At 49.4% G+C, this 21,428-nt stretch overlaps 1 protein-coding gene across 1 annotated transcript in view; it reads left to right on the top strand.

Annotated features, from left to right (window-relative positions):
* The window catches only part of PLXNA4 (plexin A4), a 440,999-nt gene that overhangs the window by 58,483 nt on the left and 361,088 nt on the right, over positions 1-21,428 (top strand). The window contains exon 2 of the mRNA XM_043589543.1: positions 13,234-14,499. Coding sequence (XP_043445478.1) covers positions 13,315-14,499 — 1,185 coding nt within the window. The 5' untranslated portion in view covers positions 13,234-13,314. The remainder of the gene's footprint in view (positions 1-13,233; positions 14,500-21,428) is intronic.

Below are 21,428 nucleotides of genomic sequence, written 5' to 3'. Positions count from 1 at the left end.
CTCCAAAACAGTTCAGTTTTTATATTCCAATAGGCTAGAAGGACTTCCTTCCCTCCCATTTAACAACCACACAGGGTCAGAGGCCTCCTAGACTCACCTGCCCTCCTACTTTTGATATAGAAATGTCAGTGATGACCTCTGATGGGTGACTTTGTGGTTTACAGAGAAGTATTGGATCTGTCAGAAGACTTGAGTTGTAGACATAGGAAGAGCATGGCTTTGGGCAAATTAATGATATTCTCTGAGTCTCTGTGTCCCCATCTGGACATTAACAATCATTGGATAGGGATGGATATATATTTTTGGAGTCATGAGTGTTTATTTCATATGAAGGAGCTTATGGAAGGCAAGGTTTACACACAAATGAGAGGTAGTGGGGGTGGAATCTCAGGCCATGTAAGAGGAGGAGGTGGGTGGAGATGGCAGGCATTTTCCTCTCTGTGGAGCACTTCATGTTTCCGTCCACTGGGCAATGTGCAGAACAGACTCATAAAAGCTATGAGTCTACTTAAAGGCCTCCTGGGTTTTGCAGTGGATTCAACCCTGTATCACACCTTGGATCCATCTCCTGGCCTCTTGTGCCACCAGTGATACAGCTTCTGAGCAGGTCCTGAAAGTGGGTGTCAGCAGTATCCAACATGAATCTTCCTCTGCCTGGCCTTGCCGTGGGCCCTCCACCAATATGCCCCACCTGTATTCTTTCACCTGGAGGAGAAGGGCACAACTAATTCACAGGGGTGCTCTGGGAGGGAACCAGTCCTGTCAGGGGTGAGGGCAAGAGAGCCTGGCATTGATGTTGGGGCAGAGGTTGACTTGTTGAGGACCATGTTCTGTTGCTACTTTATGGTGATGGACACCTTGGAGATTGACATCTGAGGGTCTTCACCATTCTGTGACTTGCTTGTGAAAGGGTGGTGGGATGGGGGTAAAGATTTCCTACTCCTTGCCTTATATGTTTCTGGTATAAATACAGAAGTAGGGTGAGGTCTCAGCAGAGTGGGGCAGGCAGGGGAGAAGGAGTTGGGAGATGGGAATGTGTTCATTACTTTAGAATTGTTGCCAGAAAGCACACATGTCTCCTTAGTCATTTGATTCATAGGTGTGTTCCCAGCAGGTAGGAGGAATAGTATGACTTGGTGGCACAAATCCCCACTGTTGGGGACCCAATACCGTAAAGCACACAGGAATAAGCAGTAGGTGAGCCAAGAACAAGCATCTTAATAGGAATAGCATACTATACTAACATTACTTGATCAATACTAAATACTTCAAAAATTCAATGTTGTCATGGTGATGGGAATTATTTCCAAACTTGAAGATATAAGACCTATTCTGCTACCTCCTTGCTTACTTCCAGGTAGCGGTGTCTGGCCCCAGAACTTTGTTGCAATCTTTCTGAACACTTTTTTTTTTTTAAGGAGCGAATATAGCTCTGTTCAGCTTCCGGCTGCAAGGGAGATTTCTGCCAAGATTTGTGGCACGCAGCTGAAATATGTTTTGTATTTTATGAGCTTTGGCTCATCGTGGAATTAAATAGCACTAATTACATGAATATAGACCAGCAAGGGAGACAACTGTTCACTTCCTGATTTTTCCTGGAATTGAAAAAGAAAGGGAGGAGGTAGAAGGACAATGATGGGACTGGGAAGAGAACCCTCCTACTAGACATTAGATGACAACAGAAGTACTGTCATTTGGCCCAAATGTGCCCCAAATAGGCTGCTCCTTCACAGTGCCACTCTTTGGTGGAAATACTGGCTTCCTTATATGAAGATTGTGTGGGCAGGAAGGGCGGTGGCCCTGATGCGGGCAGCAGTCACAGGGCCTGGGGTCGGTGGGGGGACATTTGGGGAGCCAGGTGCTAACTGGGGGAAATGCTGAGGCCCAAGGATCTGAGAGCAATGGGCTCCCAGCTGGGATCCCCCAGCACCCTGTATTTAGCATCCTTTCCAAACCTCTTAACCTTTTTCAGCTAGAAAAGTCGAGTTAGAGAGTTCACACTTGTCTAAGGAAGGGAATTTTCATTCCTTGTTAACATTTATTTTCTTACTAGTGAAAGGGAAGGAAATGGGCAAAATCACTCTATCACGGATGTAAGTTAAACCCTTGGGTTGGGGTTGGGGGGTGCTTCAGAGTCTAGAGGACTCCTGCTGACTTTTCACTCAACTGTTGTGGGTGGGGATCCCCAGAGGCCAGAAGAAGTGAAGACCCCTCCCTGAAGGGCTAGTTTGCTCACTTGGACCTGGCTCTGTGAGATGGGCCAGAACCCGAGCTGACAAAGTATGCCTCGCTCCAGCCTTCCTTATTACAAGAGAGAAAATGGCTCAAGGCGGGTGATTTAGGGCCACTTGACAGATGAGTGCTCCGCGTTCTCGAAGGGCAGGCAGTGCAATCCGACCGTGGCAGGCTCTCCCAAAGCACTCCACAATTTAGATTTAGGCTGCTAGAAAGCCAGTTTAAGCAAAGATGCAAAGAGCGTCAAGAGAGAAATTTCAATGCCAGCCTTTTGTTTTCCAGTCAACACCCTCCCACCCCCTACCCTGGGTGTTGTAATCGTCACCATTATGTGGTTCTGTGGCACGTGCCATCTGTGGAACCTTCCCAACACAAGTGATGGCCTGTATCCCAGAAGGCCTAAATGCCTTACTCTCACTTCGAAATTTAGCCCAAGAAGGAACTTAGTGATCTCTCTTGCCTTATCACCCTATTTCCCGAAGCACTATTTTACAGATGGAGAAACTAAGGCATTAAGAAAGAAGGGCAGCCACTGAGCAGGACTGTGACCAGTTGGGATTACCATTCCTGACTTCTGTAGCATCCTTGCCATGGTGACTCAGAGAAAGGAGGCTTTTGTGGGTGACTTTGGGTGACACATTAACCATGACCCACTGTGGGCTAAGAAGATCCTGCTTCTTCCCTTGACCATGAGAGGAGAGGAGGGTATGGAAAGGAGGAGCTCATTGGGGTGAAGCCATGTGATATGGTTTTGCTTGCTGCTGCCACACTGGGAGTCCAGGCAGAGGGAATGTCAGGGCTGAGGGAAATGTGGCTGGAAGAGCTGTAGTGAGCCTTGTCTCCAGATGAAAATCAGTCAGCTAAGCAAGCCTTCAACCTGCTTCCCCCCAGGCCACATGTATGTGAATGGCTGCATGGAACATTGACTGTCCCCAGCCTGTGATGGACCCCCAGCCCCATCTCTGTGATCTGAGTGTCCACCCAGATCTTGGAGCAGCAAAAGTGACAGCAAATGCCCTTTTGCTATAGCTTTCGGGTGTCATGAGCACCTTTGCATGATGTCCCTCCATTTCTATACATCCAGAGGGAATAGGAACCCTCAGAATACTGGGAGCCAGCCCCCTGGTTAGGGCATTCCTCATGGGCTGGGCCCAGGGTTGGGGTGGGAGAGAGTGACCACATTGATGCCAAGTCCAGCTGGGGCATCTGACCCTGAATTCCTGGCCAGCCTGTTTCTTTAAATGAGACACTGGAAAGTTTATGATTCTGTCCTCCCAGCCCAGACTGCTATTGAGAATGTTGTGTTTTTAAAGCCTCACAGCCAGACTTGGAGTAAAGAGAGTCATTGCTTAGCGACTCCCCCACCCGGAGCACAGTGCCTGGAATATAAAAGGCTGCTGCGATGTAATAATAAGAGTTCCATCTTGAGCTGCCTGGGCTCGCTGAAGCTCCCACTCAGCTCTGCTGGGAACGGCAGACTTGGCCAGAGAAAGGTGGTTTTGTCCCTGGGGGGCTCCCTCAAGGCCAAGGACAAGGAGGCCTGGGGGAGGGGAAACCATAGATGGGGACCTCAGGGGTCCAGAGACGACCTAATCTCTGAATGGGGGCGGCTCACAGACTCACCCTCCTGCAGAGGCTTCTTCCAGGCTGGTTCCAAAGGCTCTGTCCATGGTAATCACATTTCGCCAGCCCCCTTCAATAAACTGGGAAGTAAGGATTAAGAGAGCCCTGAGCAGCTTGAGCTTGGTGCTGAATTTCCTGGGGACCCGGGCTGGTTGCCTGGAGGCACAGGGACTCTAGGTCTGTGCCTGGCTCCCCATTCCTCTCTCTTCCCCGCCCCTGATGGGGCCTCCAGCCCTTCCCCCAACCACCAATGTCACATTTCTCCTTGTTCAAAAGAACAGAAGCAGAGCAGAGGGAAAACAGACTGGAGGGATTGACTCCTGGGCTCCTGACCTGCCCTAGCTGTTGTTGCATTCTGGTTTTTGCTGGGTTATGGCCACGTTGAACTTTCAGAGTCCTGCATGCACATATGACTGTCCGATGACAGTGCTGTGACCTTCTCTTGGAACGACAGTTGCTTTGACTTGATTTTTCCCCCTAGCGGTAGTAATGGATTGCACTGCAACATTCACACCCTCAGGCACTTTTCCATTTATGAATGTGGCACTCATTTCTGAGATGGTGATGGGGAGGGGGGCAATGAACACATGCTGCACGCACATCACAGGCTTTGGGGACAGCCATTGCATGACTAGACTACAGATGTCACATGTAAATGATTCTTGAGAAAAATAAAATAACAATTCATGGCTCCCACTTAGAGAAACTAAGAGTTTAATGTGAGAAAAGCAGACACACACAAAAATACTTACTGAGGATGTTCTTCTGAGCACATAGATTATAAACTAGAGTAGGAATCTAATAAAGGCATTTGTCCATTTTGCTAATTTGGATCAATGGATGTCTAGTGTTTCTTGAATTAAATAGAAAGGAGACCTGTGCTGTGTCCCCACCCCTCTCTCTGCCCTCAGCTGCACACACATAATGCCTCCCTAATTCCCAAACTTTGGGAGGACCACTGAAGAACATGAAGATTTTTCTTCCTTGTAGGCATTGGCATGGTCATCTTGTACCCATCTAGGCACAGATACTTGAAATCTGGCTTTAGGAACAAGGAGGGGGCTGCTGGCATTTAAAGGGGTCCCCCCCCACCAGGGGCAGCCTTATGTGCTACAAGAATCAGAGCCCCTACAGCACCCAGGCTGGGGTTTGAATCATGGCTCTGATATGCTGGCTCTTTCTGCCTGTGTTAGTCAGGGTTGTGCCTAGAGCTGTCACACAGAAATCTACCATTTCAGAGCCTTGTTCCAGTAAAGGTTTCTTTCCTGCCTTGGTGGATGGGTCCTTCCACCTCTAGGCTCCATAATCCTGTAGAGCCTCAGAATCCTCTTTTTCCAACTGGTGAAAGGCTCTGTAGGGAAGACATATCTATTTCTTAACTGCTTTGGTGCAGAGGTGGAACCATGACAATTCTTCACTATTCACAGGGTCACACCTGGATACTGTGTGAAAATGTAGAGGCTGGGAGAGGTGGCTGGTGGCCCCCTCTTACCAACAACTTCACACAGTCAGCTGCATGGGTGGAGAAGCACACATTTTTGGTGGATCATTAGCTTTCTGTCCTCCAGCCTTGTCTCGACAAGAGATGAATTACATAAAGCGGGGCACTGTAGAGGAGGCTAAGGGAAATGAGTTTCCTGGTTCCTAGCAGGGGCTGGTCAATGGAGCTCTGCAGAACTTACTAGTGACTGGAGATGACCTCAAAGGGGGACAGCTAGAGGGTCCTGTAGGAGACCCTCAGCCACCTGAGGACAGGGGTACTGTCTTCTGCTTTGGAGTGTCTGTACCCCTTGCAGCCAGCTCAGAACGCCTCGCATGGTACATGCTCAATCAACATTCGTTGGCTGAATGAAAGAATGGGTGCTGATTCTAGCAACTATGTCTCCTGCCTCGTCTAAGTTTTCCTCGATGCAAGTTTGTCTTAAGGCCCAGCTCCTTCTCCTCAACAGGGTCTGTGCTAATTTTCTCAGCTGAATAAGTGGTGGTTCTCAAAGTCTAGTTCGTGGACACAGGGCAACTTGTTATGATATTCCAGCTGGTGGACTGACAGTTCTCGTTGTAAATCATGTACGAAAGATGTAGTTTTCCTGATGCATTTGAAGTCATGCTTTAAGCAGATAAAACTGAGTATTATAAGTGGTTCTAAGCCCTAGATTAGAGCAAGGGAAACCCAACATTTTGCGTTTGGTCACTGTTTGAGCTAAGTGGCCCAGCACCAAGATTCATTTTGAACTTCAGCTGTAGGTGATCCCAGCTGCCACTTCATACATACTGCTGTGGAGTAGTCATTCATTCATTCATTCATTCACTCAGCATTCATTTATTTATCCATTCATTCATGTGTTCTCAAACATGGATTACATACCTACCATGTATTAGGCTCTAGTCTTGGACCTGGAGAGGATAGTGGTGAAAAATACATAATTTCTGACTTCTAGGAGCTCATATTTTTGGAGAGGGGACAGCATATATGGGCAAATACAACATAATTTGTAAAGTGTGAGCCTCTGGTGGGAACTGATTCCTGTTTTAACATATCACAGGGGCATCCTATGCATTGCCAGGGTCAGAGCTGGCTTCTTTGAAGATGAGATCCTAGGTGAGGGGGGTTGAAGGGTGGGAATTCGGGGGGTATAAACCACCTATGAAGAAGACACAGAGGAATGGCCAGGTGGAGAACACCCCAAGAGACCTGCCAGCACAGCCCTCTAAGCAAACACCCAGCAGAGAGAGGAGCATTGTGTTTGAATACGAAAGTCAGCACACACATACATGCACACAAACCTTCCCACACCCAAATCTTACCTGAGATAAAGCCCCACTATTTGCAAAATTCTAGATTATCTCTGTGGCCAGTGGGACATGGAGATATCTTTGGCATGCTTTCCTTTTCCTGTGAAAGAATAGTCTAATAGAGAGGATGTGGTAGGAGACACTGTCGTCTTTTGGCTAGAAGGCTGGATTTTTCTGTATATGGGTTAGGATTCTTTCATTAACAAATTCCAGAACCCACACTGGCTTGTGCAAAAGGGAAATTTTGGCTCGTGCAACTGGAAAGTGTAAGCATAGAGCTGGCTTCAGCATGCTTGATCTAGACATCTGTGTGATGTCACCAGGCCCCGAGATCCAGTAGTTTCCAGTGGCTCAGCTCTGCTCTTCTCCGTGCTTTGGCTTCATTCTCTTCAGGCTCCCCTTCCCATCTTTCACCCCCATGGTTATAAGATGGTGCCTGCAGTTCTCAGGCTCACACCTCTCCAAGGTCACATCCATGGAGACCTAGAACTTTTCCCTCAGGCCGTGATCTCTCAGAGATTCTGATCAGACCAGGTAGCCATGCCTGAACCAATCACTGAGACTCCCTGCCCTGCCCTGCCCTGCCCCCTGCCAGCAGCTCTGTGCGGATTGGCCTGGGCCCAAGTCATGTGTTCCCCCTTGAACCAGGGGTGGTGACCACTCCCCCAGAAGCTTTTGGGCTGAAAGAGGGTGAAGAGGTGGGTCCCTAGGGGGTAAGTGAATAGGAGCAAAATAACAGATATCCACTATCTCTAACGGTGTCTTTCAAAACTCTTTTTGATCATGACTGCATTAGTCAGGTTCTTCAAAGAAACAGAATCTGTGTGTGTGTGTGTGTGTGTGTGTGTGTGTGTGTGTGTGTGTGTGTAGAGAGAGAGAGAGAGAGATTTTAAGGAATCCTACAATTATAGAGTTTCCAAGTCTAAAATCTACAGGGGTAGGCCTGCAAACTGGAGACACAGAGGAGAGCCACATAAGCCCACAGACTAGAGACTCAGCAGAAAGCCAAACGCTATCTGCTGGCAGAATTCCCTCTTGCTCAGAGAGACCAGTCTTCAACTAAATAGATGCCCACTTTATAGGGGGGGAGTGTGTATCACCCCAAGTCCCCTGATTTAAATACTAATTTCATCAACAGGGACGCCTGGGTGGCTCAGTCGGTTAGGCATCTGGCTTCAGCTCAGGTCATGATCTCACAGTTCGTGAGTTTCAAGCCTGGAGTTGTGCTCTGTGATGACAGCTGGAGCCTGGAGTCTGCTTTGGATTCTGTGTCTCCCTCTCTCTGCCCCTCCCCCGTTTTCTCTCTGTCTGTCTCTCAAAAATATATAAACATTAAAAATTTTTTAAATATTAATTTCATCTGAAAACATCCTCACAGAGACATCCAGAATAATGTTTTCCTGTGTACCTGGGTACCGTAGCCCAGCCAAGTTGACCTATAAAATTAACCATCTCAGTGACTAACAGGAAGAAATACATTCACACCACATTCAATGCATACATATATATGGCTGAAACAAGAGTCTCACTAAATAGTGGTTACCCTTCCTAAAAGTGGCATAGTCTTATTTTTCTCTTCTACTTTATTTCATAAAAAAGCTCGTGTGACTCACTCAATTGATTTCTGGGTTCACGGTATGTTGTAGAGATGGTCTTTTGAAACATCATCCTAGAATATGTCTTCAGAATGTTCTGTTATCCCATTGCAAAGGTCCTGTGGACAACTGAAGAGCTTTCCAAACCCCAGCATGACTTTGTGTTGCCTCAGCCCAGACCTGACTTGTATCTGCTCATGCCTCAGTTTCCTTATTTATAAAGGAGGCAGACTTACAAATACTTCTTCTACCTAACAGTGAACAATAAATCCAGAACAAGGTAATGTATATGAAAACACTTTGTAAACTCTAAAGTAATTTCGTGAAGTAATTGCTATTTTAAACTAGTCTGTAATAACTTTCCTCTCTTCTACTCAGGAATCTGAGAGGAGGGTGCTATTTCATGAAAATTAGTTTGAGCTCTTCAACACTTGCCACATAAAACAAAGACAGCCCCAATTTCTTTAATCAAAATGATGATCAGCTTCTAAAAATAAGTCCCATCTCCCCTGAGATCATTCAGAATTAAAATCTGATTTCAAAGAAGGGAAATGTGCAGTGTGTTTGGGTTTGATCCAGAGCCTTTTTGTTCCCCAGCTTTCCACTCATTACCCATTATGCTGGTTCAGTGCGGTCTTTGGGGTGATCTTGGGGTGACCCAGTCACATCACTTGCCTTTAATAATCAGAGTTGGGATGAAGGCTCCCTCCAATACTTTGAAAAGCAGCTAATTGATGACCGAGAGAGAAATGATGTGGGTAGGACGTGCCACTGGGGGCAGGGGTTCCTAGGTTGGGTCACCACTTATCAGGACAGATGTCCTGGAATGGAGCCACCCTGGAGACAGAGCAGCCTCAGGCAGTCCTAGGGAGCAGGGGACTGGCAGCTCTGCCCACTTGTGGGTCTGGAGCTTGGGGGGTGCCCTGTGTTTGGGTCACCCCTGCAGTGGTGGTGCCCAGCAGGGTCTCCAGTGAGGCAAGCCAGAGCCCGCACCCTTGCTTGTTCCTTCTCTCTTCCACTTCCCTGTTACTTGTTTTCTAATCAGTCCTTTCGTGGTGTGTAAAAAGGGAGGCTGGTTATTCCCCTCATACGTTATTGTTTTCTGTGGGTTCCCCTCTCTCCAGGCACAATAATTTCACTATCCCTAGATGAGGGTGATAAGTGTTTGAGATGCATAACTGTGTCTCATTTCAGTGTCTAATAGAAGATGGAGAGAGAGCCCTGGCACCTTTCTGCTCAGTAAATTCATAATTACAGGCTTCCTTGCCTTGCTTCTCGCAAACTAGAGAACTGTTGATTGGCGTGTGGGCCCATGAGTGTGTACAGTAAGGCAGGGGGTGTGGCAGGCACACTTCCCTGGTTCCTGGCAGGTTCCAATATGGGAACTGCTGAAAGTTCCCTCCAGAGAGTTGGTGGCTGAGTCCTGACTGGCACCTGCCTGTCTGGAGTGAGGATTACCAGCCTTGCTGGAATTTCATTGTTGCCAGTAATGTTCTGAGAGCTGTGTTAGCCGGGCATATGGCACCCAAGACAAAGGCCAGGGAGCAGGTGCTGAGGTGGGTTCAGACAAAGCTGGAAGACAGGCTGCAGGTGGTAGAAAGAGCACTGGGCTGGGAGTCTGGAGACCTGAGCTCAATGCCATCCCCACCTTCAACTCACTATGTGACCTTCTACAAATCACCTCACCTCTCTGGATCACAGCTTCCTTGTCTTTAAAATCGGGGATCGGAAATCATTAAACTGGATTATCTTTCAGATGAAAAGCTTCTAGATTCTTCTCTGATGTTTGGATTTGCACAGGCAGTTCAAGATGAACCATCCTGAGTCCTCATCACTCGAACTGAGATGGTGCCATCACGTACTATCTCGTTATCATAATCCTAACCCTTTTCATCTCATTTCGTCTTGTCGACAAGAAGAACTATCATTTAATAAGTAAAATGCCGTGTGCCAGGCCAAAGGCCCTGTGCCAGGCACTTTCTGTCATTATCACTTTTTAGAGGTGAATAGTGGTGCCCTCCTGATGGATGTTATCTGCCAGGTTATGCCCTGTGGGTCCCAGGGGCTAGGCTTCCTCCTACAGAGCAGGTGGGGAGGTGTTCCTGGGTGATGTCCTGGGGCTTTTCTGTCTGGGGACTTACATGGATTAGAAAGGGCTTCCAAGTGCTCTATATTCTGGACTCTGGAATTGTGTGTCTCTAGGAACAGTATGGGTTTTATAGGGGTGGAAACCTGGGTTTCAGCCCCAACTCTGCCATTTATTAGCCCCATGCCCTTGCAGACCCTAAGTTTCCTCATCTGAAAAGCAGATGGAACAACCCCAAGCAGAGCAGACAGCTGTACTGATTGGGTGAGGTAGTCAGTGTGCAAGCATGTGCGTGGGGCCCGGGTGCGGCATATGACCCACACATACTGACATTCCTCCTGGCTTCCAGCCCCTCTCTCTGCCGGTCAGAAAGTAAGTCTTGAGTTTCCGCTGGACGTCGGGCATGAGCCCGGCACTCTGGACTCACCAGTGAACTCGGTGGGCCTCCTTGCCCCCACGGAGCCCACAGCCCTCAACCCCAAAGTCAAGTCCTTCTGCAGAGGCTAAATTGAAGCATGGGCCCCTTCTCTGGGAGCATGTGCTCTCTTCCTTTAAGTTTCTCTCCTCAATACCATGAAGTTTTGTCTCCCCCTCGCAGGGATGTCCTGACAAGGCTTGGGGCTCCTCTTTTAGCCCCGTCTCCTACCTGACCCTGTTCTCCAGACAAACATTCCCTGGTGAATATGCCATTTGATATGTTCAGACTTTTGCTACACTGACCCCTCCCCTTCTCTTCTGGCCCCACGTGTCCTCCCCTAGTTCATGGCCTGGCCCAGATGCCATCCCACAGCCTTGTCCTTGCTCTCTTACCCTAAGGTAGAAGTCAGCGTTCCTCATGGGAGCTGCCGTCACATAACCTTTCACTATCTGAATAAGTTAGATTCTGGTGGCATCTACTGGGACCTGACCCCAGCCTTGGCTGTCCTTGGATCCTGCAGCATTTTGCAAATTCTGTGTGTGCCCTGAGCAGACATTTCCCACATGGGGGTGTGAATGAAGGTACTGGACTCACAGGACTGTTCTGGGCTGTGGGTGTGCAAACCATTCTCCTCTCTGATGTTCACTCGAGAAGACGTGTGGCTTTGGTTGGGATCTTAGCTGACGACGTCATGTCTTTGCTTTCTTCTTTCTTCTCTTGATCTTTGTGTAACCTCGCACTCTCCCTGTGGGGTGTTCTCTTGCTTCCTGGTCTACCTCTTCCCACTGCTCCATTATTGAGGACTTGGGTGAGAGAAATTCCACAAAGCTGAGATGCCCCCAAGTAAGATGCAGGCCATTCCTGCCCTGCTTTCTCTCAAACTGGAAGAAATATGAAGCCGTCCTCTTGAATAGAAATGAATAAGACCATTAGGACCAAGAGCTATTTTGTTCCACGGGGAGTTATTTATTTATTTATTGGACCACTTCTTAAACCATTTGTTCTCTCCTTTTAATGAAAACCTCTCAGAGGAGGCCCCAATATGGGAGGTAGCCAAGATCTGCCTCATTAAAATGACATCAGGGCTCAGAGCCGGGCAGTGTACCCGGAGGACCTGGTTGCTGTCGTGGTGCAAAGGGATCCAGGATGTGGTTTTAAAGTTTTGACCTCATGCACTATCTGGCAGTGGGGAGGTGCGAAGGAGAAGTGTCCGCTGCATAGGTGTAGACCTAGAAGACTGGGGCTGTGACCAATGGACCCCAATAAAGGGTTGTTTGGACTATTCTGCTGCATATAAACAGTAGCTGGTGCACATCCCCATCTGTTCCAGGCTGGGGTAAACTGAGATGGGTTAGCAGTTAAGAATGAGAATCCACTGGGGGTGCCTGGGTGGCTCAGTCGGTTAAGCATCTGACTTCAGCTCAGCTCACGATCTCACGATTTTGTGAGTTTGAGCTCCGTGTCAGGCTCTGTGCTGACAGTGCAGAGTCTGCTTGGGATTCTCTCTCTCTCCCTCTCTCTCTGCCCCTCCCCCGCTCATGCTGTCTCTGTCTCTCTCAAAATAAACTTAAAAAAATTAAAAATGGGAACCCACTGTAGACTTGCACACCCAGGTTTGAATCCACTTCTGCTTATAGCTATGCAAGTTGTATAACTTCCCTAAGCTGCAACACGGGGATAAAAGTACTACTTACTTTAAGGGGACTATGAATCAGGGTCCCAGCAGGAGATAGTGCGTGCAAATTCAGTTTCAGTTATTTGTGCAAAGGTCAATATGGGAGCTCTTCACAAAGGTATGGCTCCCTAAGAGCAGAGCAGTATTTGGGGGTAGGAAGAGTGAGGCCCGTTACCTCCTCTAGGACTAAGTGGGGTCAGGCAGGAGGTGGTTCACAGCACCTGGAGACAGAGAGGCAGTGTCTGGAGACACGCCTGGAGCCACTGAGACCTGTGGGTGAGCATGGAGGCCCAGCCCCATCCCCTGTCCCCTCCCCCTCCTGCCAGCCTTCTGCTGATGCTCCCATCTGGCTGTACCTAACCAGGCCTGAAGGCAGGCAGCCCACAGATATAGCGTCCATACAGGCTAGCCTCTGAGGCACAGAGAAGGGTGGGAAATGGATCTGGAGGGGAAGGTAGAAGATACCCAACTCCGAAGGGTTTGTAAGATGAAATGAGATAGTCTCTGGAAGGTGCTGGACAGTGACTGCTATGAAGCCAGGCACTAGATAGCCAATGGCCGTGCTTCATCGTCATCATCATCGCTATTATCATTATTATTAGCATTGTTGTTATTGTTGAAGTTGCCCTCCCGGCCCTGCTGTCACCCAGACCTGGGTGACCCATACATGCATGGGGGCCGAGTCCCATAGCCTCCAGCTTTTCCAGTGCAGTTCTTGGTCTCAGCATGTGCAGAGGGCTTTGAGGGCCCAGCCACACAAGCCCTGTACCATTATTACCCAGTATTACATCCTTCCTTTCCCCCACAGGGAGCCTCCACTCCTGAGTCCTGGCCCTCCGAGGAGGCCCCTGTGCCAAGTGCTACCGTGCCGCGAGGACCCGTTTCTGAAATGAAAGCCATGCCGTGGAATTGGACTTGCCTGCTCTCCCATCTCCTGATGGTGGGGATGGGCTCCTCCACTCTGCTCCCCCGGCAGCCATCCCCAGTGTCCCAGAAACGGTCTTTTGTTACGTTCCGCGGGGAGCCAGCCGAGGGTTTCAATCACTTGGTGGTGGACGAGAGGACAGGGCACATTTATTTGGGGGCCGTCAACCGGATCTACAAGCTCTCCAGTGACCTGAAGGTCTTGGTGACCCACCAGACAGGGCCGGACGAGGACAACCCCAAGTGTTACCCACCCCGCATCGTCCAGACGTGCAATGAGCCCCTGACCACCACCAACAATGTCAACAAGATGCTCCTGATAGACTACAAGGAGAATAGGCTGATTGCCTGTGGGAGCCTGTATCAAGGCATCTGCAAGCTTCTCAGGCTGGAGGACCTCTTCAAGCTGGGGGAGCCTTTTCACAAAAAGGAACACTACCTGTCTGGAGTCAACGAGAGCGGCTCTGTCTTTGGAGTGATCGTCTCCTACAGCAACCTAGATGACAAGCTCTTCATCGCCACAGCAGTGGATGGGAAGCCAGAGTACTTCCCTACCATCTCCAGCCGGAAGCTGACCAAGAACTCAGAGGCGGACGGCATGTTCGCTTACGTCTTCCACGATGAGTTTGTGGCCTCGATGATTAAGATCCCTTCAGACACCTTCACTGTCATCCCTGACTTTGATATCTACTATGTCTATGGCTTCAGCAGTGGCAATTTTGTCTACTTTTTGACGCTTCAGCCTGAGATGGTGTCTCCACCAGGCTCTACCACAAAGGAGCAGGTCTATACATCCAAGCTTGTGAGGCTTTGCAAGGAGGACACCGCCTTCAACTCCTACGTGGAGGTGCCCATTGGCTGTGAGCGCGGCGGGGTGGAGTACCGCTTGCTGCAGGCCGCCTACCTGTCCAAAGCCGGGGCTGTGCTCGCCCGGACCCTCGGAGTCCGTCCAGAGGACGACCTCCTGTTCACTGTCTTCTCCAAGGGCCAGAAACGGAAAATGAAATCCCTGGATGAGTCGGCCCTGTGCATCTTCATCTTGAAGCAGATCAACGATCGCATTAAGGAGCGACTGCAGTCCTGCTACCGGGGTGAGGGCACGCTGGACCTGGCCTGGCTTAAGGTGAAGGACATTCCCTGCAGCAGTGCGGTGAGTCAGGGGAGAGCCTGTGGGCTGGGATGGCATGACGTGGCAGGGGGACACTAGCCTGTGGTTTCCATGGGATGTGAATCACCCATCCCATTTTGCCAATGGGACAAACACATCTCTGGGTCTGACTGGACTCAGATCAGCACCAGCTCAAACATGCTATGGCTATGGCGCTGAGCTTATGAGAGCTGGAGCTAGAGCTGCAAGGTAGATTTCCTATTTGATGCTTTTCTCTATTCTGTATTAGCTCATGGCTCTAGGAGGGCATGCTCAAAATAGGTGGGGATTGTGTCATACAGATGTCACATACACCGGGCATTGTTAAGACAAGACTATTGTGTCCTGTGGTATAAGACACATATCCATCTTTCTTACTGACCATGCCAAAAATCACTTTCCTGGGAACTTAGAATAAAACCATTACCGGGAGTAATGGAGCCAGTCATTCTATACTTGGGATAGATCTAGGGCTTCAGGAGCATCACGTTTTTGTCCCTTGAGGATCCTTAGGAAATGGCTAAATGAGAGCAGTGGTATGGTGGGAGTCCAGGGAACACAGAGGTGAAAACAGAGCTTGCTGAGAAAACTGCATTTATGGGGCACCTGGATGGCTCAGTCGATTAAGTCTCTGACTCTTGGTTTTGGCTCAGGCCATGATCTCATGGTTTGTGAGATCGAGCCCCATGTCAGGCTCCATGCTGACAGTGCAGAGCCTGTTTGGGATTCTCTCTCTCTCTGCCCTTCCCCTGCTCACTCTCTCTCTCAAAATAAATAAACTTAAAAAAAAACTGCATGTATTAAGCATCTTCTGTGTGCACTGTTCCGTGGAAGAGGTATGGCAAGCAGCCTCGGAACCCTACTGAGTGACAGAAGTGCTGAAGGAAACCAGAGAAAGGGGAGAATGAAGGACTAGTTTAGAAGACCTTTAAGGGACACATGCAACATGTGACCCATCCTCCTGCCTCTCCCAACCTAACTCACTCGTGATCCAGGTTGCTATGGCTTGACATCTGTTCATCTTAAAATGGTCCAGTTTTTTCTCATTGTTCCAGTGACTTAGAAGTCTGATTTATGAGCATCTTCTATGCCCTGTGTCCCTCTCCTTCTCCCTCCTTTTTTTTTTCATTCACTTAAAAACCTAGTTTGAGAAAAGTCTATCCTAGAGAGAAGAAAGGAGAATTGACACACAAGTGGAACATGTGTTTGCACGGATGTGATTCTTGACTGCTAGCCCAACTTTGGTGGGATTCCACATTAGTGAAATGTATTTTGATTGATTTAAAAAGTCTAAGTTTCCTTTCATGAAATATTGCTACTTGCCAAACCCATCTCAGAGGGTGCTGGCACCCAGGCAGCTTGTGGGGGGAGGGGCTGTTCTTGCGGGCTCTGGGACTTTGAGGTAGGGGTTGGGGAGATGGAGAAGAAGGAAGGGACTTGGCAAGGTTTGCCTTTGGTGCTCTAACATTTAGGCTCATGCTGTTTTCCACTGGTGAGTTTTCTGGGTAGTTGGGCTGAAACTAAAAGATGCCATTTATTTTAGATATTCTGAGAAGCCTAGTGTCACAAAGGAAATGAGAGAGGCCAGAGAAGGAAGCAACAAGTTGACAATCTTAGCCAGGCCAGAGAGTGGAGGGGACTCCACTGTACCTGCTGAGCCTTAGTGGGTGGCATATCTTTGGGAGCCTTTGGTTTAAGGCAATGGCGGATTCATTCAATAGAGTCAATGAAACAAGACAGGTTTATGACCTGGGGGCCATGGACTTCTCCCAAATGCAGGCTATAAAAGCCAGGTGCTGTACTGTATGTACATATATTACAGCCTCAAGCACAGCTCCCTGGGGAGACGCAGTAGGGAGCCGGCATGGAGAAGGAAGGCCCTTAGAGACCCTCTGATCTGTACCTTCATTCCGAGGCCCAACAAGGTGAATGAATTGCCCAAAGTCACATAGTTTGGGAAGGAATGGCAGACACAGCACTCGAGGAAAATTTCCTTTGCCTCTTGAGGAAAATCACACTTGCACACATGCATGCACACGCATGCACACCTACACATGCATGTGTGCACACATACAATAAATACCCCCACGAGCATGCACACAAGTATGCACACCCTATGTTTGAAAGTGCAAGTCTATGCGGTGTGCTTACCAAACAGCTAGTTCTTTTGAGATCAGATGGGTTGGCTATTTTTTCCATAGATGCTTTTCTGTAGAAAACTGGCTCAGATTCTGTCTTTTCGGGTGATGCTTTTGGGAGTAGACTCAGCTGCAGGGATCAGCCTGGCTGCCCATGGGCAGGTGTTTGCCCCACCCTTGCTCCCTGCCACAATACAAAAAGCAAAGTTCATCATGGAAGTCTGCAGAGCTGCGGGTCCTGAGACCGCATGGTGGCCTTGGAGAGAACAGAGGGACGACAGCTTTGCAAGACAAGCTAATGCCAGGGCTGGGAGTCATGGAGCCAGATAACAAGCTTTTGATTTTTCTTTGGGCTTTAATTAGCCCTTTCAAGTTCGAGGCAAGTTCAGGGCTGAGAGCAGAAAGGAGGAGGCCAGAAACTCCACACCAGGCTGGGCTGTCTCCCCAGCCAGTATAAAAGGCCACACCAGCTTGTAATGTCAAGTATCAGTTTCCTTTGATTCGGCCGACGCTCGGATTACTTTGCTCCAGTCCTCAGGTGCTCGGTACAATTCATTTGGCCCCAGCTCAGACCACACATGCGCCCCGTGCCATCAGCCAGGCCAGGCTCCTGGGCCTCCCCAGGGAGGAGTCCTCGTGGGCACACCACTTGCAAACCCAGCTTGTCCTCCACCTATTCATGTGGCTGTTGGGTTCCTTTCCTCTCTCCCTTTCCTGCCTTGAGGCAATGATGGACTAGATGAATCTAGAGTTCTCTTTTGCCTGTGAGTCCAAGATTCCCTTGAGGCCTGTGAGGTGGGATGGAATCTCGGATGGCCTCTGTCCTGCAGCCTGCCCTTTGTAAGACCACGGTGGAGGGAAGCGTAGGCCCAAGAGATTGACTTTTAAGACTTGTGGTTTGTAGGCTAAGGGATTCCCTTAGCTTCATCATAATTACAATCCATAGAGCTTGAAAAGGTATGATTAGTGGTTCATTTTTTCAATTGAGACATAATTGACATACAACATCATGTTGGTTTCAGATGCACAACATGACAATTGAGTATTTGTATGTATTGCAAAGTGATTGCCACATGACATCCAGTTATCTACACACAGTTACATGGTTTTTTTTTTCTTGTGGTGCCACCTTTTAAGATCTATTCTCTCAGCCACTTTCAAATATACAATGCAGCTTATCAACTATGGTCAATCATGCAGTACATTACATCCCCAGGACTTATTTATTTTATAGCTGGAAGTTTGTACCTCTTGACCAGTGACTCATTTTTATTGTGTTCCTGTTTTCCTAATTCCCTACGGTAGACCACTCATCCCATGGTATTCTTCGGGGTTTTCTGGCCCTTCCCATTTCTTGGGATCCACATTCCTTCCCCTGAACTCAGGCCTCCCGAACTCAGAGCAGGAAGCAATATAAGCCCTGGGGCCTCTGGCCCCCTTATTATGTCCCAGCTGGTATTTTGCCTGTGTGCAGGGAAGACCAGGTGGAGTGGGAAGAAGACATCTGTGTGACTCAGCCTGCCATTCCATGGGGCATTCGTGGTGGGCCACAGCCTGGTGAGCAGAGGGGGAAGGTTTGTATGTGAGGAGGGTTCTCAGTCTGCAGGTCCCCAGAGAGCTCCCCATTGTTTTGATTTTATTCCAGGTGAATCAGGGAAGGGTGGTGGAGTCCACATCAGAGATAAGGGCTGGCAGGCTTGGAGTGGCCTCCTCACGGGGATGTAAATGCACGTCGCAAACACAAATCTCTGAGTGGGTGTTGGGTGTAGAGGCTGGCGAAGCAGCCCAGGTGTTTTCTGGTGCTTGTGGGAGATGGAAGCAGCTTCCCCCTTTGCCTTCTAGGCCATTCTTTTCCTGTGTCCTGGCTTTCCCAGCCTGAATGGGAAGAGGTATCCAAGAACAAATGGTCTGTTGTCTGAAAATTGCTTTACAGGTCTCAGGAGGGCACAGGCAGAAGGAGGGTCCTAGAGGCATCAGCTGGGGGTCCCATTCTATCTTGGGACTCAGCAGACTGAAGACCGACCTGAGTCCCTTTGCTTCTGAGCGTTCAGGAGGGTTAATGCTAATGATGTAATCTCTGTTTCTGCTACTCAGCACGGGATGGTCTCTGTCTTTCCCTTTTGAAGGCTGTCATGTCACCCAGGCTCCCCAAACCCTCTGTCTACAGAGCACAAGATGACTGGCATGAGAAGCCCATTGTCTCTGGCTTCTGTCATGTGCCATGGCCCTAAGCAGGCCAAGGTGACAGTTCCCAGCCCTTTCCTGGGAGCCCTGACACTCCTGACCCAGAGTGGGGCAATGAGGCTGGGGAGTGTGCTGTTGTGGGCCAAAGCTCTTGTGTTCACATGGGCCGAGTGGCCTGGCCTCCCAGATCCCCCAAACAAGCTATCTATGCCTCCTCAACCTTTCTTCAGCCTTCTAGGGTAACCTCATGGAACACTAGCCCTTCCACCTTCGAATTAATTAATGAATCGATAAAACATTTGTCAGGCCCTTGGCTACGTGCTCCCTCCTGGTGGGTGCCAATCATGAAACGACATCGGTCTCCAGGGGCCCAGGATCCCAGGAGGGAGCTGCGCCCCAGCAGGTGATTATGGCCTGTGTGATGGGAACAATGGCTGTGGTCATGGGACAGGTCATTACTCATGCCACTAAGTCTTCCCTGAGTTTGGATCCAATTGAGAAGTGGACATAGGAGTCAGGCAATGTCAGCTTTAGTACTGATAAGGCCATATGGGGCAAAAATCAGCTTTTTAATCTTCCCCTTAAAACTTGAACTTCAAGTGACCTTCCAATACAAAAATGTAGGTGCTCAGGGCAGAAACTATTATCCAGAATCATTGCCTCCCACCGGTCACGTCTCAGTAGTGGGAACAGAGAGTGGTGGCCTCTGGGGTGCCTCAGGAGTTCATCTTGTGCCTGACAGTTTACAGAGGGGTTCATCACCTCCTTTTCTTCTCCCAGCAGTGCAGTAGGATAATAGAAAAGGCAGGCATCCCCTCCAGTCGAGGAGCTGGAGGAACAGAAAAGTCAAGTAGATCCCTCAAGGTCTTATGATTGGTGGACTAGAACCTACATCCTAATTCTCAGCCCAGTGCTTTCCGCACTTGTGCTCAGTGGTGTGCCAGTGGCATCCAGTGTGGGGCAATATGGTGCAGGCACTGTCTGGGCATTGCAGGTCATTTATGATCCTGGGATCTCAGGCTCTAGAACACTGAGTGCCAACGGGACCCTCATTCACTGCAAGAACTAGAAAAGCCTCTCACATTTCCAGAAGTCCCTGGTTGAGAACCATTGCTAAACCACACCTCTCTATAACTCGGGGTTTACCCGCCAGTCCTGCTCCATCCCACAACATTCACAGAGGCACAGGGACTGAGCTTTTGATTTTTAACCCCAAGCTTCGCTTCATGTCTGACAGTGAGGAATAGTGAAGGAGAACCCCGTTCACAGGTGCCCTTGCTTTGACTTGTGTATGCATTGGTTTAGCAGGCACGGCAGCCCTGGGAGGAGACAGGGTCACCCCCTGCCCCTGGACATGGGCTGGCCTCCCGTCCCAGCCTGGATGGTTACTCAGGTTCGTCTGGCGCCTGGGATCGTGAAAGTCCATGAGAGTGAGCATCCGGCATGGTCAGGAGGCCGTCCCAGGCTCCGGGTGCTGGTTTCTGCTAGTTTGCTTAGGGTGTTTTCTTTTCCCAGTCAGCAGGAAGTGCCGCTCTGGCTGGATGGGGTATATCCTGTTGTTCATGGTGCTAGGCAGCTTTCTCTTGCTGCTCAGACCAGGAACTCCTCCTCTTGCCTGCCCCATGCCTCCTTCCTCAGCTCCACTCTATCTCACACACACACACACACACACACACACACACACACACACACACACACTGGGCCCATCAGACATGCTCACCGCACACCACACTCTCACCCAGTGAGAGCTCACATCACACTACTTTCTCATTGGTCCAGGTACCCACCCCTCATGGCCCTTTGACCCAGTACTCCAGACTTCAAATTTGGGATTTGGGAATCTGCCATATTGCAACTGCCACATTGCAAACTTTATAGAATCAAGTTTTCCCTCCCTCCCCTTGACATGGCTTCTGTTCCAGGTATGCAGGTGAGAAGGCCACCCACCTTCCTCTTTTTGGCCAACGGGGTTTGCAATCAAAGTCATATCCCAGCTAAGTACACACGGTCCTTTGGGATACAGGATGGTGGCTGAGCCTTGGGTGGTGTGCTGGGCCAGGTGAAGGGACATGTCCTCCCAGAATGCTCTGGAACCTCTCGAGTCGGCAGGGAGAATGGCAGGACCCAGGAGTCCCACACACAGAATTTTAACAAAGACAGCTGCCAGGAGACCCGAGGAGGCCTTCATCCCTGTCTCTGCTGCTCTCTCTGCTGTGTCCTGCTATCTCACTTGCGCTCATCCCCTGGGGCCCTCTTCCCCCTCCTTCTGTGACACATTCTCCCTCCACCCACACACTACATGGAGCAGCTAATGCGGCAAGATCTCTGTCACGTGCACACACATGCACACACATGTGCCCCATACGGTGTGTTAGTAGCCCAGCCGAAATGGGCATCCGGGTCTCTTGTTCAGTGAGCACGCAGACCAGCCAGGCTCCACGGTCCGCATCTGCATTCTGGGCCTTTCCTTCAACTCCTGTCATCCTCACAGGGTGGTGTCTTGGCTGGGATTCTGAGAATTTGGACCTCTGGGTCTCAGCTAGTCCTCGCTCGTGAGATACCACTGGGCTGGTGATGAAGCTTCCTTTTTGCTTTGAACTATGTGTCTCA

Source organism: Prionailurus bengalensis, chromosome A2 (assembly GCF_016509475.1).
Source record: "Prionailurus bengalensis isolate Pbe53 chromosome A2, Fcat_Pben_1.1_paternal_pri, whole genome shotgun sequence".
Classification (NCBI taxonomy): Eukaryota; Metazoa; Chordata; class Mammalia; order Carnivora; family Felidae; genus Prionailurus; species Prionailurus bengalensis.
Note: the sequence above shows the minus strand (reverse complement) of the source record. Positions and strands in the feature narration are given on the sequence as shown.